General features: G+C 37.8%; 1 protein-coding gene across 1 annotated transcript; it reads left to right on the top strand.

The window, feature by feature from the left end:
- The first annotated feature begins 2,763 nt into the window (after positions 1-2,763).
- LOC130746495 (TPR repeat-containing thioredoxin TTL1-like) lies at positions 2,764-6,624 on the top strand. The gene is made up of 7 exons (XM_057599134.1): positions 2,764-4,074; positions 4,342-4,537; positions 4,639-4,823; positions 4,903-5,236; positions 5,322-5,526; positions 5,614-5,720; positions 5,838-6,624. The coding sequence occupies exons 1-7, from the start codon at positions 3,164-3,166 to the stop codon at positions 5,988-5,990; spliced, it is 2,091 nt and encodes a 696-aa protein (XP_057455117.1). The 5' UTR covers positions 2,764-3,163; the 3' UTR covers positions 5,991-6,624.
- The last annotated feature ends 6,414 nt before the right edge of the window (positions 6,625-13,038 follow it).

The following is a 13,038-nucleotide window of genomic DNA, read 5'->3' as shown; positions in this document are numbered from 1 at the left end:
CAACCATTGTTGAAGAAGATTGCAAAATGAAAAACAATCAAGTTTAGAGAACTCACAGGAATAGAGTGAAGTGCGATGAATAGAGAGTGATTGACAAAGCTTAGAGTGAAGAAGCTTCTATTGTTGAAAAAAACCACGAAATGTCTTGGCCATAGTTCCTTTTAGCCTAGAGAGTAGAGAGGTAGAGAAAGTGACGCTCAGCGAGTTGAAGTTGATGGTTGTGAGTTTGGGTTTGTGGTTGAGGTTTAGGATGAATTGCTGGGTTAAAAGATGATTTACTGCGTTTTTTTTTTACTGAGTGTTCTTAGTGATGATGAGAGAGGATGAAGAAGGGAAAGAAAGCAAGTTATGAGTGGAGGAGAAAATCAATGTTTTTTTTTTATTATGGTCTCTTTATAATACATGCTAGCATATGAAATTAAAATTAAAATTTACACATAAGAAATCATAATTTCACACGTAGGTAAAAAATACATCTTTTAAAATATCACATAGTTTAACCAAAAAAAAATGTCACGTAGTGAGACACATTGCGGATAGAGACTAAAACTTGTGTATTTTTTGTATTTTTTATATATATATATATAAACGAAGGATGTATTTCAAATCTTTTTTGAGAGACTAAAATAAAATTCTTGCTATTTTATTGGGACCAAAAAATAATTTAATCTTAGAAATTTAAGAATATGAAAAAATCTCAAGTGGTAAGAGTTAGTGGACATATAGGTTGGGTGGGATGAATGGTAAATGAGTCAGATTCAAATCCTGAGGAGAGACTAATTTACTAACATTACTAATAACTAACATTTGCCTATACAAAAAAACTAAGAAGTTTATCATAGTATTTAAACAAAACAACACAAAACTAGGTTGGCGAGGGTGAGAATCCAGTACACGAAAGCATCACTAGTTTATGCTCTGACCCGAGTAGCATAGGGCACGTGGAATCTCGTGTGAATTAGTAAGGACCACCTTTTAAGGCTAAATACTACTAGGTTCCGGTGGAGGGGATCTCGTCATGCATGGCTGTCTGAGGCGGTTCTGGTTCTGGGTTATGGGTTCCTTCATGGTTCTGGGTTCGTCAGATAAGTTATTTTTGTTGAGATTCTTTGATTTGTTATGTCTAATTGTTCATATTTTGTATTGCAACATGAAATTTTAGTGAAGATTTTGAGTCTTCTTCATTCTCTTCTTTTTTCTGTGTTCTTTTTTTTTCCCTTATGATTTCACTCTCGGTTTGCTTAACCGCCCGAACACACCCGCTACCCACAAAATCCGAGATCTGAGGATGTGAACGGACGGTGGCAGTCCTGACTGTGTGGTTTTTTCACCTAACAAAAACCAACGACGACGGGCCGAAACCACCCGAAAATGTCCGTTGGACATCCCTAATATAGGGTTGCACAATAGATTAGGGGTTTTCATGTATAAAGAGGCGACACAATTAGATGAGATATCATGTTCACTTTTTGAGTACACGAACTGAGTTTTGAATGAGGTCTTCAATTCTTAGCTTAGTCTCTCGGAGCACTTTGTGAACAACATGGAAAATTGATGCGTGCATGACTTTCATATTATTTATATTTAATTTTTTAGGATAATATTATCACTATAATAAAGTAACGTTAAGATGCCACGAAGAAAACCCGGCAAAGTCAACTCACGTACAATAAAGGCATGTCGTCAGCACCTTTTGATTCAAAATCGCGTCAAAGGATTTACTTACATTTATTGCACACGGTGTAAATATTCAAAGTCATTTTACTACACACATAGATGCGTCCAACAAACATAAATAAGTTCCGAAGAAAAAGCAAATTAAGACAAACATATTGAATAAGCTGCGGTCAATTTTCTTTTGTCGTCATTCGTAATTTTTCTCCCGAATTTATTGCGTTTTACATTGGAAACTCCTCTAATAAAAACATCTTTGGAAAAGTTTCTCGATCTCTTATCCCAGACATTTAGGCTTGAAAGTCAATGGGATATTTTCTCATATTTATGCTCATTCATGGGGGATAGTCAGTCTTATCCCAAGAGACCAACCAAATGCAGTAAATCACGAGAGATTAGAAGTTTATTCTTACAACTAAACATTACCAACGAGTCCTGCATCAACTATGAATTCGACTCATAATAGAAATACATTCTATAAGCAGAGACTTCAAATCAACACAATATATTTTTACTCATTTATTATTTCTCTATTTGCCATAAGAAATACAATCAACGAGTCCTTATAAGCACCCCTACTGCCATTCACCACGAACCTCAAACCCTAAATCGCTCATTCCTAGAATCAAATTACCAAACATGAAGTTGTTACACATTGAGTGAGAAGAGAGAAAAACTTTATGCATTTTTCAAAAGTTAATGTGAGAAAAGTTGCTGGTTTCCTAAGTGGTTTGAAGATTGTCTCTTACACCAACAGAAAATAAGAAAGTAATGTGAGAAAAATGAAGAAAAGAAAGTTGGATTTAGTGTGAGAGGGAGTGAAGGGAAGGGAAACTTGATTCTCACTTATCTGAAATGCCAGCAAGAAATTTGTTTTTTGTATTAAAGAAAAAAGGAAAAGCAAACAAATAAGTCCTAATTATGGAGGCAGAACAAGAAGACAGGTCATAGAACAATAAAGAACCATCATTCATAAATTCAGAAAATTAAGCAAAACAAAAAAGGAAAATAATATCAAATTTGCAAATTATTCCATTTCTATAAGAATCACCAAAAATAAAATTGAGTAGAAAATCAAAATATAGAGAGAGAAAGAAAGAAAGAAAAGAAAAGAGAGAGAAAACCTGTCTCATGAAACAGCAGGTGAAGAAGAAAAGAAAACCTTCTCTCTTCTTCTTCTTCTTCTTCTTCTCCTCTCTCTCTGTGATTTTCACTGCACACACCGATTTTCTCTCTCTACAAACTCTCTCTCTCTCTCTAGAAACTCTCTCTCTCTCTCTCTTCCTCAACAACACTCACATTCATTCTTTGCTTCTTCCTTTTGCTTCACGAGATCCTTCACCTTTTCTTCTTCACTGCTTCTTCTTCTTCTGTGCTTGTGTTTTCTGTGTTTTCTAGTTTCATTCACTGACATTGCAATTTGCAGTTGAATATACACACAGAGGGTGAGAGAGAGTGTGTGAGAGATAAGGTTTTTTTTCTTCTGGTTATGGAGGAGAAACTGGCACATTCTGGGAGACCCATGAACGAGTTAGGGCTGAGTGAGCGGTTACGCGACTCACCGAGTTGCGGTGGTGATGATGGGAACAAGCCAGATTTCCGAGAACTCGATCTGGGTTCACCCATTTCGCCGTTACCGGGGCGACACCACCGACAGAGTGCGGCGGCGGCGACGACTACAAGTACTAGTACCACCACTAGTAGTGGTTCGTCTGGGGCGGGTTCTTGCCGGAGTGGGCATAATCTGGTTACGAGGAGATCCGATTCCGGTGAGCTTTCTGTGCAGAATAGTCCGACCCGGAGTGTGAAACCGGGTCACCGGAGATCCGATTCGTGTTCGTCGCAGCCGTTGATATACTCAGGGCAGAGTCAGAGATCTCCTTCCTCGTCTTCGTCGTCGTCCGGTGCTGCCGCTGTTAATTCGCCGCCGGTGAATGTTCTTCCGGCTGGGAACATATGTCCCTCCGGCAGGGTTCTCAAGCCTGCCATGGTGGTGAACCGGAGCTCGAGGCCGGATGTTTTGGGCACAGGGACAGGGAATTACGGGCATGGGAGTATAATGCGGGGCGGTAGAGGCGTCGGTGGTGGTGGTGGTGGCAGCACTGGCGGTGAGGCTGGGAGGTTGAGCGGTGGAAGCGATTCGGTGAAGAGGGTTGAGGCGGAAGAGGTTAAGAGAGCAGGGAATGAGGAGTACAGGAGGGGGCGGTTTGTGGAGGCGTTGCGCCTGTATGATCGGGCAATTGCATTGTCTCCGGGCAATGTGGCTTACCGGAGCAACAGGGCGGCGGCGTTGAGTGCTTTAGGACGGTTGTCGGATGCGGTAACGACGTGTGAGGAGGCTTTGGGGTTGGATCCTAATTATGGAAGGGCTCATCAGCGCTTGGCAACTATCTTTCTTAGGTGAATTAAGTGCTAAAAATTACATGACACTGTTTGATTTATGTAGCTGACTTTACATACTTTGAAGGCTTCCTTGTTGTTGTTATTGAATTGAATTAGTTAATAGGAATTGAGTTGAAAATTGGAATACATGTTTCTTCTATATTTGGATTCGATAATGGCAATGCTAGTTACCATTTTGTGAGGTTTGATGCTTTTTGTTGTATATATGGTGTGTAGTATTGTTTGCTGATATGAAAATGAAGTGGGAAAGTGTTTATGTCACAGGTTAGGACATGTTGAGAATGCTAGGAAGCACCTTTGTTATCATGGGCTGCAGCCAGATCCTTCGGAGTTGCAGAAGTTGCAAATGGCGGAAAAGCATATTAAGAAATGTGTTGATGTCCGGAGGATAAGAGATTGGAGAAGTGTTATGAAGGAAGTTGATGCTGCTATTGCTGCTGGCGTGGACTCTTGTGCAGAGGTATTTGTGTTTTTAACTTTTTGATCATATGAGTTGAGCATGATATGGAGGTGCGGTTGATGTATACAGGCGTCTTAACTTGTTGAAATTTGAATTTACAGCTCTTAATGTGTAGAGCAGAAGCCCTTCTGAAGCTTCACCAGATTGACGATGCCGAATCATGTTTATCACAGATTTCCAAATGTGGACCGCGTCCTACTTCCTCATCCGAGGCAAGGTTTTTTGGGATGCTCTCTGAAGCTTATTGCTTCTTTGTTAGATCTCAGATTGAGATGGCCCTTGGAAGGTGAGTTAAGCTTCATCAGAAATCTAAGCTGGCAAAGGTTACTGTTGTGGAGTGAGAATGGATACTGGATGTGTTGCAGGTTTGAGAATGCAGTTACGGCAGCTGAGAAAGCTAGTCAGATGGATCCCCGGAATATTGAAGTTGCTGTTTTGCTCAACAATGTAAGGATGGTGGCACGAGCTCGATTGCGCGGCAATGATCTCTTTAAATCAGAAAGGTTCACTGAGGCATGCTTGGCATACGGGGAAGGTCTGAGACTGGACCCTTCAAATTCTGTTCTCTATTGCAATAGAGCAGCATGCTGGTTTAAGCTAGGGCAATGGGAAAAATCAATTGAAGATTCCAATCAAGCCTTAAACATTCAACCAAATTATATGAAAGCCACTCTTCGAAGGGCAGCCTCAAATAGTAAGGTAAATCGAATTCTTATTCTTTGTGATACAGTATATTATCATGCTCAAAGGTAATTGGTGTCATCTCTTGCTTTATTGTGCACAGCTAGAAAGGTGGGCAGAAGCAGTTAAGGATTATGAGCTCTTGAGGAGACGACTACCAGATGACAAAGAAGTTGCTGAAGCTCTATTTCATGCGCAAGTTGCATTAAAGAAATCTCGTGGAGAAGAAGTACATAATTTAAAATTCGGCGGTGAAGTGGAGGACGTATCAGGTCTTGAGCAGTTTAGAGCTGCAATCGCTTTACCAGGTAATTAGAATGGATACATGAAGGTTTCTGCTACTCATTTAACAGCTCGGTTATTTGGCAAATCTCATGTTATCTCTGATTTTACAGGTGTTTCTGTTGTCCATTTTCAAACGACGTCTAACCAAGAATGCAAGCAAATATCGCCTTTTCTGGATACACTTTGTGCTCGCTATCCATCTATTAACTTCCTTAAGGTAGCTATCTCACTTCATACATTTGGTTCTAGACTTGTCTCCGCAATACTTAATTTTAGGATTAAGCAAAGCATTATGGTAGAATTCTTATGCATGCAATTTTGTGTTTGATCAAAGGTGGATATTCAAGAAAGCCCGACAATTGCTACTGCTGAGAATATTAGGATTGTACCAACCTTCAAGATATACAAAAATGGCAGTCGAGTGAAGGAAATTATATGCCCTACTCGTGATATGCTGGAACATTCTGTTAGGCACTACAGCTTGTAAAACTCTGGAATCTCACTGCTTTTCAAGTGTCTACTGCACTTCTATATTGCTGCCAAACCCACAGTAAAGCCCTCCATAGTTCAACCAGTTTTGTGACCCACCATAAAATGATCTCCTGATACCTGTGACATAGTCAGACATAATAATCTTGTTAGCAGCCAGCACCAGTGGAACCCGGGCCGGAGATACTCTAGTTCCTTATGCAGTTATTTATTCATTCATCCCTTATTGCCCTCCGGGTTCCATGTTCCTCCAACTTTCCTTTATCAATAATCATTTCTCCTCCTATCCTTCAGTTCTTGTAGGCCAGCTGTTCTAGCATCCCCAGCTTCTTTGTAGTTAAGGAAAAACGTGGAGAATTTATGTATGTACAATTGATTAAGCTGTCAGTTTATATATTACCTTGAAGATAGATAGAAAACAGAAGAAAGAGGAGGTTGGTTTGCTACAAAGATCTGTACATGTATATTTGTGATGATGATTATATATACAAAACAATGGAAGCCTTTATAGGAGAAAGGATGAGTGGTGGGTACCTACTAGGTTAGGGAAATGAAATGAGGATGAATATTTTGTTATTTTTTTCATCTTATCCATTTGATCAATAAAAATTCCAATTGTTATTGTGGTTTCATTGTCATCATAAGTTAATAAACCTTTCTGTTTTCTATGTTCTATGTATCAGTGTACATAGATAAATGTATTGAGATAGAATTTCATTTATGCATATTGGGCGGAGGTAGAAAAAGATGACTTGGTTTTGTGGTTGGGAAGCAGGCGGTTGTGGCATTTAAGTTCATAGCTGGCTTTTAAATTAAGTTTGATGATAAAAGGGTAGTAATTGTGTATATTTGGATACCAATTGAGAGCAACGTGAACAGAATTTTATACTGATTTGTAAGAGTTAAAATTTACTTTTTGTCTTAGAGTCGGTGCTAATACTATGTTTGCACTAATTCAAACATGGTTTAGAGTGCATCTGTTTTTAATTGTAGGCTGATTTTGTTAGAGTGGGGTGGGGTTGGTGGTTGATACAATTCATAAATCTTCTCTTTTATCACTACCCTCTTGTTATAATGGAATGTGGACCACCAAATCATATTTGAATTAACACATCAATCATGTTTATAATATTATATACTTACTAAAGATGAAACATGGGAAGAACAGGAATAAAACTAATGAGAGGGAGAAAGTGACCTTTGCAGAAAGAAGGTTTTGGGGGAGTATGTTCACGTGGGCATTTAAGCTGTTACTCTTTCAAGTGGAGCAATCAGCCTTCACAAAAGACTCCAAAAAGTCATTTGATGTGCTCTGTTGTGTAGGAGGTGATGCCAACTCCCCCACATTAGTGGGCCTTAATCCTGGAGAAGTGTTCAATGCTCCACCAAACTTAGGGTGCATCGATGCTCCAAGAGTTGCAACTTGCAAGGCGTTGATTAAACAATTAAAATGTTCAATGATAAGGGGCGAAGGCTAACACAGGGGTGTTCGCGGATAGAATTAGATCAGTTTTGAGAGAAATTTCATCTGATTCAATCTCAATGGTTTAGTTATTTTATCATCTAAATGAAATGCCTCTAAATTTAAATCCGATTCGATACAATCTACATCGGTTTGGATTTAATTGGATTTTTGGTTTTAATTTAATTTTTTTCTTTTAAATATTTCTTAAAAAATATAATATATAATTTATGCTAGATAAATAATTTATAACATTAATATAAAATTCATATAGTTCAAAAAATATAAACATTTATAAATTATAACAACCTATATTTTTAAAACTTTATTCCGGCAAGACATGAAAGTTGAACCGTGTGACAAACATAAGACCAATTTGATAATGAACCCTTTTTAATATATTCTTAACGGTATGGATAGGTAACTTAATTCTTCTACAAGAAAAGTGAGTGTAAGTAAGAAGTTATAAAAATCATTTGTAAAAGTATAGGCCAAAACCATAAAATTAGATAATATGGACCGAGGTTTATCATTGTTGCACTAAACTCTTAAAAATAAATAAGAGATAATTGCATTGAACTCCCTCGAGGTTTATCATTGTTGCACTGACATACCTTCTATTTTTAAGAAAAACAGTAACGACCCTTACTTTATTATGAACATTGCACTAACCTCCCCTAAGATTTATTATTAATGCATTGACTTCCCCTGAAATTTACCATCATAATACTCAGCACCCCCTCTTGTTCTAAATGATCTATAAATGAGGGTTAATGCATTTTGCAAAATAGAGAGGAAGCGAGCGCAATAATGATAAACTTCAAGGAAAGTCGGTGCAATTACCCCTAAAAATAATGATAAGCCCCACATTAGATAGATGTAAAAGAATAATATAGAGTGAAAAGACTCCTACATTGAATGCCTTAAGGTTTGGCTGAAAGATGCAGTGTCATTCATTAATCTGATTTACTCTTTATCCAATGTGTGTTTATATATCTATAACATTTTCTTTGGTACCCTTTTAAAATAGAAATGTTTTGTACCCTTTGTTTTAATTTGTCATGATTTTATTTATAAAAACTCTTTTGAAATTTCCAACTTAGTTCTTTATTGTCTAAAAAATGAACTGGAGGGTACTGAGCCCCCTCATTTTCAGAGGTACCGAAGCAATGTCATATATACATATGTCCCTCATAACATAACAGTGGTCTCAGAGCCGATAATGCAAATCCTGAGTAGAAAGAAACAAGTCTATATCAAGACTTTACTTCACTAGTCTGATTTATTTGGTGTGTGAAGATATATCCATTCACCCTCGTAAAGCGACTTATTGGTGCTTTGTAGATGACGGATTTGGTCTTTGATTGAGATAAAGAAAACCCTAGAAATATAAAGCAACTCTCAGAATCTCTCACCTTGATCAGATATCATTGGTACTGGATATGTTCACTTCTTTCTCATCTGTCATACTATTTCACAATATCAATCTTTTTTCTTTTTCTTTTTCTTTTGTATGTATGTGTATTTGGTAAAATTCTTTCTGAAAATAGAGATTGATTCTACATGTTTCACAAATCTAATACACACTGAAACTGGCAGCAAGCATGAATGACCAAATAGGGAGGATAGAATAAGCAGAAAATTTTAGTTAATGTGCCGACATAGGTGCGGATTACTCTTGCAAATAAAATATAGGGGGTTAAATGTAGAATAGTATAGGGGCTAATCTATAAGAACCAGTCAATTTCATCTTCCCATAATTGTTTAGTGCAATATAGAAGCCTCAATCAACTGCTTTCCCTATTTTTTTTTATGGTCTTTCAGAAGGTCGTGACAATTGAGAGAAACTGTATGTCCAAGTGAAGTGAACCAATGCATAGAATTTACTTGTATTAAAAGGTAGTTGCTTTTGACCCACCTAAGCTCCATTACATTTAAAACTGAATATGCATGTCAAGGTGGTGGCCAAAGGAGTAGTAGTAGTGTAGTACTTGTCACAAGTTGTAATAAATAAAGAAGGCGTAGTCATATTACATCAGCCATTGTTGGTTTAGGCGAAAGAGGCATGCATGGATAAAGATAAAAAGGTTGAAAATAAAACATGAATGTGGGAAGTCACATTCCCAATAAGAGGGTTGCAAATGTGCAGACACTAAACTTGTATTAAGATGATTTCAACACTAAGTGAAATTTTTAATAATTGCGTTTAATAAATACTTGAGTAAAATACACTTACTCCCTTCAAGGTTTGCTAGAAAAACACTCCACCCCATTCTTATTCAAAATATACACTCCACCTCACTCATTTTATCAAGTTAACCTCATTCAAAAAGATGCTAACGGAATATTCCATTCAAATCAAAATTATTTAATGTAAACTTATTTTTCCTTTTTTTTTCTGGTTATTTTTTTTTCAGAAAAAAACGTCACTTTCTAATATTTGACCAAACAAATATTCTCAATGCTTACATACTGTTGGAGCTGGTATATAAAGTAATCATTTTATAAAATAATTCAAGAATAAATATGTATAATTCACTATTTATAAAAATCCTTTATAAACTGGGTATTACTAGTAATTGTGATGTTATATTCTTTTTTGTTGAAACTAACGTTTTTTTTTTTAAATGAAACTGACATTAAACGATTTTTATTTGAAAGTGAGGTTTTTTTTTGAAAAAAATAAAATAAGAAATAACCAGAAAAAAAAAGAAATGGAAAAATAAGTTTACATTAAATAATTTTGATTTGAATGGAATATTCCGTTAGTTAACATGATAAAATGAGTGGGGTGGAGTGTATATTTTGAATAGGCTTAAATGCATTTGGTGCCCCTGATGTATTTCAAAAGTGCAAATGATAACCCTACTCTTTTTTTGTAAACGTTTGTACCCCCCTTGTTTTGAGAAAGTACACCGAATGCCCCTCCGTCAGGTTGACGTTAAAATCCTAACGGAGGAGCTGACGTGGAAGGAGGTAATGGCCCTGAGAGTTTGTTATTGGAGAGAGTAATCTGACCAAGATTAACAGAAACAGAATCATCCTGAGGAAAATTTCCAGAGAGGTAATTTTCCTGAAGCTCAACCTGGGTTAGATTAGGAAGTCCAAAAAGACCTTTTGGGATTGAACCATTCAGAAAGTTATCTCCCATTCGAATCCTGCTCAGAGATTGGCAGCTTCCAAGCGATTCAGGGATTGCACCAAACAGGAAATTCCCCAGAGTTATCAGAGTTTGAAGACGGTTCCCATTGCAGAGATTAGGAGGCAGAGTACCTGTTAACTTGTTGGAAGAAAGATCAACCACCGTGAGCTTACCATTCTTCCCCAAACCCTCAGGGATGCTTCCGGTGAAGTTGTTCTCCCACAACTGCACCACCTCCAACGCCGGCAACTCGCCAATGAACTCCGGAATAGCTCCGTGAAGTTTGTTCCTGAACAGGTTCACCAGTGTGAGATTCTTCAGGTTTTCAAAGTTCGTCGGAATCTCACCGGTTATCAAGTTGTTAGACAAATCCATGGATTTCAAGCTCTTCAAATTCCCAAGCTCCCATGGCAGAGACCCTGAAAGCTCGTTCACTTGGAGAAACAGAGTATCCAGGCCCTCATTCACGCTCTCTCTCTTCTCACTCACTCGACATCTCTCTTTCTCTCTTCTTCTCCAAACCCATTTTCCTTTTCTTCTGATACAGCAGCAAGAATCATCACCCTCACCATGTTTCCCTCCTTCCTCTCACGCCAGCAACCACCGCGTGCCAGCCGCCACCACCGCGCCCTCCTCACGCGAGCCAGAGCACCACCACCTTCTCCCTCACGAACCAGCACCATCAAGCCATCATCTTCCTCTTTTCCTTACCTCTGGTTTAGATACGAGCACACTACCAACGTCCAGCACCACCGCGAGCACCATCATCACCAACATGATGAGAAACAACAGAGAAATAGAGGAGAAACCAAACCCTAGCCGCCACCTTCAACCTCCGATCTCCGGCGAACCGCTCTCCTTTTGGAAAAACCAACACCATGGCTAAACTCCCCTCATCATCCGCTTCAAAACCCCTCAATCAATTTGACGATCGGCCACCGTCACTCCGGCGACCGCCACCACCGCCACCGGCGTTTCTCCGGCGAGCTTTGTTCTGAGAAAGAAGACCAATTTCTTGAAACCTTTGTCATTTTTCCTTTTTTTTTTTTGTTTTTAGTTGATAAAATCCACGTGGCATTAGAGAAAATAAAGGAAAAAGTAAAAATAATATCCACGTCAGCTCCTCCGTTAGGATTTTAACGTCAACCTGACGGAGGGGCATTCAGTGTACTTTCTCAAAACAAAGGGGGTACAAACGTTTACAAAAAAAGAGTAGGGTTATCATTTACACTTTTGAAATACATCAGGGGCACCAAATGCATTTAAGCCTTTTGAATAAGAATGGGGTGGAGTGTTTTTCTAGCAAACCTTGAGGGGGGTAAGTGTAGTTTACTCTAAATACTTGGGTGAATTATTGAGATATGTTGACTCAGTTGGTAATGACAGATAACTTCCTCTTAAAAAGTTGTGTTCAGTTCTCACTGCTGATGTGAGAGCCGCTCAATTGGTAAGGACATATAACTTTCCTTTAAAAAGTTGTGTTTAGTTCTCACTGTCGATGTGAGGACTGTGTTGTAGACGATATGTAAATACCTATATAATCTACCTATGATTCTGAAAGCATGTTCCAACCATGAAAACAAACACACACATAGGAAATGGCCCACAGTGAGCGTTGTAAAGCCAAAATTGAAAATTATGGAAGAGATACAAAGTAAACAGAAAAGGACTAGAGAGAAAGGTAGTCCCAATGCTAAGATAGTGCGATGGCACCTTGTAGCTTGTACGGCAACATCATCAATTGGCATACTGAAACTACACACGAAATATAGCCGTTGTGGGTGGCTGAGACTAGGTTTGCATATCATATCATATGAGTGGGGATTACATTTTTTATGAGGAATCCCCACAAGACTATACATTTTAGGAATTTTTCCTTGCAAGATAAAGTAGAAACTTTTTTAGACAAATTTGGAGATGGTGAGAGGAATCAATTCCCTACCCCACGGTGTCTTTGCTCCGCACAACATAAATGTAAATTCAATAATGCTTTTAGCAAAATAAGTTAAACTACTTTATTAAAAAAACTATATAATAATTTAAAGATCAAAAGAAAAACCTTAATCCGCATATTACAGCCTACTTTTACATTTTAAATAGCTAATGTTTCACATATTGCTTGGTGATAAATTTTAATTTTTGTTGTTTGAAGTATATTGAAATTGACCTAGTAGACTAAAACTTATGACTTCAAATTTAGTGCATAAACTTTTTACATTAATTGCATTTTCCTATATTTTTCAAATTTTGAAAAAATAATGACAAGTTCAATGTCTTGAGTGACTCTATGGACAATTTAGAAGAGGCTTGAGTGAGTTTCGAAAAATTATAGGACCTGATTTATTGAAATAACTGTTTGCCCAGCTCCAAATGTCTACACGTTTTAGTCAAAATTCTGTTGAATCATACAAGTGTATAACCAAACACATCTTGCAGCAAATC

This window comes from Lotus japonicus, chromosome 3 (assembly GCF_012489685.1).
Source record: "Lotus japonicus ecotype B-129 chromosome 3, LjGifu_v1.2".
In the NCBI taxonomy this organism is placed as follows: domain Eukaryota; kingdom Viridiplantae; phylum Streptophyta; class Magnoliopsida; order Fabales; family Fabaceae; genus Lotus; species Lotus japonicus.
Note: the sequence above shows the minus strand (reverse complement) of the source record. Positions and strands in the feature narration are given on the sequence as shown.